This window comes from Giraffa tippelskirchi, chromosome 4 (assembly GCF_054371585.1).
Source record: "Giraffa tippelskirchi isolate mGirTip1 chromosome 4, T2T-mGirTip1v1.2.pri, whole genome shotgun sequence".
Classification (NCBI taxonomy): Eukaryota; Metazoa; Chordata; class Mammalia; order Artiodactyla; family Giraffidae; genus Giraffa; species Giraffa tippelskirchi.
The window spans coordinates 156,943,084-156,947,368 of record NC_137278.1 but is presented as its reverse complement, the minus strand read 5'-3'; the positions used below and the strand labels follow the sequence as shown (position 1 = coordinate 156,947,368).

At 48.1% G+C, this 4,285-nt stretch overlaps 1 protein-coding gene across 1 annotated transcript; it reads left to right on the top strand.

The window, feature by feature from the left end:
• The first annotated feature begins 1,331 nt into the window (after positions 1 to 1,331).
• LOC145544752 (olfactory receptor 10P1-like) lies at positions 1,332 to 2,270 on the top strand. The gene has a single exon (XM_081587886.1). It carries the CDS (start codon positions 1,332 to 1,334, stop codon positions 2,268 to 2,270), a length of 939 nt encoding a protein of 312 aa, XP_081444012.1.
• Positions 2,271 to 4,285: the final 2,015 nt, after the last annotated feature.

Here is a 4,285-nt window from a genome sequence, read left to right as displayed (position 1 = left end):
TGATAGTTTCGGGTGGACAACAAAGGGACTCAGCCATACATATGCATGTATTAAGGTCACTTTTAATCCTGAAATTCCATGGGTAATTATTTCTGATCAGGAGGAGCAGAGAAGCTGCCACAGGCAGGGAGAACTTGAGTTGAGCTTGAAGGATCAGTGGGATTTTAATAGAATGCATAGAAACATTTCCTGCAGGGGGCACTGTCTATGGAAATGCATGGAGGCCTGGAGAACAGAGTACGGACAGCTGAGATAGAAGATCACAGGGCCCAGCTAAGAGGAGAGTGAACATGCAACACAGCCTGTGGCCGCCCCACTCCGCTCACAAAGCAAGTGCCAGAAGCTGACAATCTATGAAAGAGATTCTACAGTATCCCAAGGTGGTGGTTGGTGGTGGTGGTTTAGTTGCTAAGTTGTGTGTGACTCTTGTGACCCTATGGATTGTAGCCCGCCAGGCTCTTTTGTCCATGGGGATTTCTCAGACAAAATTACTGGAGTGGGTTGTGATTTCCTTCTCCAGCGGATCTTCCCGCCCCAGGGATTGAACCTACGTCTCCTGCATTGCAGATTGACTCTACTGCTGAGGCACGAGGGAAGTCTACAGAATCCCAAAATGGGATACAATGGGGCAATATTATCACACACACAGTCACATCATTGCCTGACATTCTAAATCCCCAGCCCACCACGGTGATCATTAGATATAGGCTTGGGACCGTCCCTGACTGAGTCCACTGTTGGGGAGCTGCATAGTTTCTTTCAGGCTGGGGTTTCAGTCCAGGGAATACAAAGAGAACTAGGACATAGCAACTGATCCAACCCTACTCTGAAGAAAGATCCAATGCACACCTGGGGCCAGGCCCCACACCCAGGACCCAGAGCACAGGGAAAAGTGGGAAATATATGCAATCTGGAGTCAGGAGATCTAGATTCAAGTCCATGCCAGCAGCTCCCTCCATATAGCCTCCGATAAATTATTTGACCCCTCTGAGACCCATGTGCATGATAAATCACTTCAATCATGTCTGACTCTTTGCAACCCTATGGACCATAGCTTGCCAGACTCCTCTGTCCTTGGGGTTCTCCAGACAAGAATGCTGAGCCGTGTTGCTGTGCCCTCCTCCAGGGAATCTTCCCAAACCAGGGATTGAACCTGAGTCTCTTATGCTTCCTGCAATGGCTGACGGATCATCCATAAAGTGCAGACCCTAACTCTCTCAGTTGATTCAAGGGGGACTGTACAAAAAGTGCTTTACTAAATTACATAAAGGCCAATTGTTTCTATATTAACATCTCTTTCTTGGTTGTGCCATCAGCTCCAGCCTGAACTTATGGCTAAAGAAAATCAGACTCTGCCTGAATTCCTTCTTCTGGGATTCTCCGACCTCCGGGCCCTGCAAGGCCCCCTGTTCTGGGGAGTGTTGCTGGTCTACCTGGTGACCTTGCTGGGTAACTCTCTGATCATCCTCCTCACAAGGGCCAGCCCCACCCTACACTCCCCCATGTACTTCTTCCTGCGCCACCTCTCTCTTGTGGAGCTACTCTACACCACTGACATTGTGCCCAGAACACTGGTTGACCTGGCCTTCCCGCACCCCCGTGCCATCTCCTTCTGGGGTTGTGCAACCCAGATGTATGTCTTCATTGTCTTGGGCATTTCAGAGTGCTGCCTGCTCACAGCCATGGCCTATGACCGCTACGCTGCCATCTGCCAGCCCCTGCACTACTCCACTATCATGAGCTGGCAGGCCTGCATGGCCATGGTGGGCATCTCCTGGCTCATGGGCATCATCACAGCCACCACCCATTCCTCCCTCATCTTCACCCTGCCTTTCCCCAGCCGCCCAGTCATCCCGCACTTCCTCTGCGACATTCTGCCAGTACTGAGATTGGCAAGTGCCGGGAAGCACAGAAGCGAGGTCTCTGTGATGATGGCCACCGTGGTCTTCATCATGGTCCCCTTCTCTCTGATTGTCACCTCTTATGCCCGCATCCTGAGTTCCATCCTGGCAATGGCCTCCACCCTGAGCCGCCGAAAGGTCTTCTCCACTTGTTCTTCCCACCTGCTCATGGTCTTCCTCTTCTTTGGAACGGCCAGCATCACCTACATCAGGCCCCAGGCAGGCTCCTCTGTCACCATGGATCGTATCCTCAGCCTCTTCTACACGGTCATCACACCCATGCTGAACCCCATCATCTACACCCTTCGGAACAAGGAGGTGACAAGAGCCTTGAGGCATGTGGTGAAGGGGCAGGTCCCCTCACCCTGAAAAGACTCAGGGGTTGTCTGCTCACTCACTCACTGCTGCTCCTCCCAGCCCCCAGATGCTAGTTTAAAACCCAGCCGATCAGAAACCATGTGTGTGTGTGTGTGTGCGTGTGTGCGATCACACTCAGTCACTCAGTCATGTCCAACTCTTTGCAACCTCATGGATTGTAGCCCTTCAGGCTCATCTGTCCATGGAATTTTCCAGTCGAGAATACTATTGTGGATTGCCATTTCCTCCTCCAGGAGATCTTCCCAACCCAGGGATCGAATTCATGTCTCTTGTGTCTCCAGAATTGGCAGACGGGTTCTTTACCACTGCACCACCTGAAAAGCCCCATGCAGCATCTCAAAGGGATTAGGCTTCCTGGCAGAAAGGGTTGACATTAAAACAGAGAGAAATCTCGAACTTGCCTCCTCTCCCACACCCCAGACTCACTCTCAAAGAATGAGTTATTCGGGCAAGGCAGAATGGGAAGGAATGCTGCCTATGGGGAAGAATACTGAACATCTTCTAGGTTGTTCTGGATCCCTGAGCAAGGTGATTGTCATGGCTACACCAGTCATCAGAGGTCCATGTCAGTCAGAAGGCACATGTCTATGAACATGACATCCAACTAAGTGGCCCACCTAGAGGCCATGGAGTTTACTTTGCCCTCCATCTCCTTTCTCCCAGAAACACACTGCAATCTTATGCCCTGGATGCCTTTTAGAAGAGAGGGAACTGTTATCCCCTCGAAATATTCCACATGAATGTTCCTCCCCGCCTTTTCCCATCCTTGATTTCTGACATCATCCTTGACTGGTGATAACATGTCCAACTGTCAAGAGCATCTCCCCAGTGTCCCTGTTCTTCTCCAACCTGTGCCATCAGCTTGATCCCGGACCTCCTTCTCCGACACCTCAGACCACATGAAGCCCTGAGGCCATGCTGGATGGGAACTGGGAAGTGGACACTTAACAGTCACTGTGGCTGCCCACCATTGGACCCTCCTTCATTGTTAGAAGAATCCTCCGCTGTAGAAGTCTGGTGGAGAGAAAAACTACCTCCCTCTGAGAGCTGAGAATAGTTCTTAACTCCCCACCAAGGCACATGACCCGTTTCCACCAGTTGGAGGCACCATTGCCTAACTTTGACCGAGGCTCCAGTGCTTGCAAAAGGCAGAGAGCAGCCCCTCTCTCTGACAACAACAAAGAAGTTTGCAACTGAAGAAGCAAGTTCCTGCTGTAGAAGTGGCATCTGGTCCCTCATGACAATATCAATGGTTTCCTCGACTGACCAGCTCATGTTTGGGAGTTACTCCTGGTTAAAGATGGATTTATTCTTTGGAGGTGTTTCTGGAAGGCTTCCTGGAATAAGTGATTTAATGTAGTGTTTCCAACCTTTCTCACATCATGGCACACATAGAAACTGCTCATATTTCAGGGCAAACTGAAGGGGATTTGGAGGCATCTAGAAAGGACTTGCCATTGGAGAAGGGCATGGCAACCCACTCCCATATTCTTGCCTGGAGAATCCCATGGACAGAGGAGCCTGGTAGGCTGCAGTCCATAGGGTCACAGAGTTGGACAGGACTGAAGCAACTTAGCATGCACACAGAAAGGACTTGATGGAAAAAAAATTCAATGCACCCTCTTTTTACTATATAATTATTGGGAAAATAAAATATATAATAATATGGAAGTTTTTAAATACAGGTTTTACATAAGACTTCCAAATAAAATATTTAAATGTTTATAAGGAGCTTGCTTCTGTGAACATAATTTTTATATTAGGTTTTGTGCTTGAGAAATGACTAAACACCTCCTGATCAAAATTTTTTATTTATTTTTAATTGAAGTGATTAAACTGAATCAGTTTAATCAATCAATCAAACTGAACTGATTGAAGTTATTTCTTGATCACGCCTTTAAAGAGTATTAATTTCTTAAAATAACTATGTTCATCATCAGCAAAAATTGCTCACAGAAGTGGATGATAAAAAAATGTAAAACCTTTTTCAAAGTCATTCAAAATTT

Coding starts and splice junctions, on each gene's coding strand:
- LOC145544752 (XM_081587886.1), top strand. CDS start 1,332: ATGGCTAAAGAAAATCAGACTCTGCCTGAATTCCTTCTTCTGGGATTC.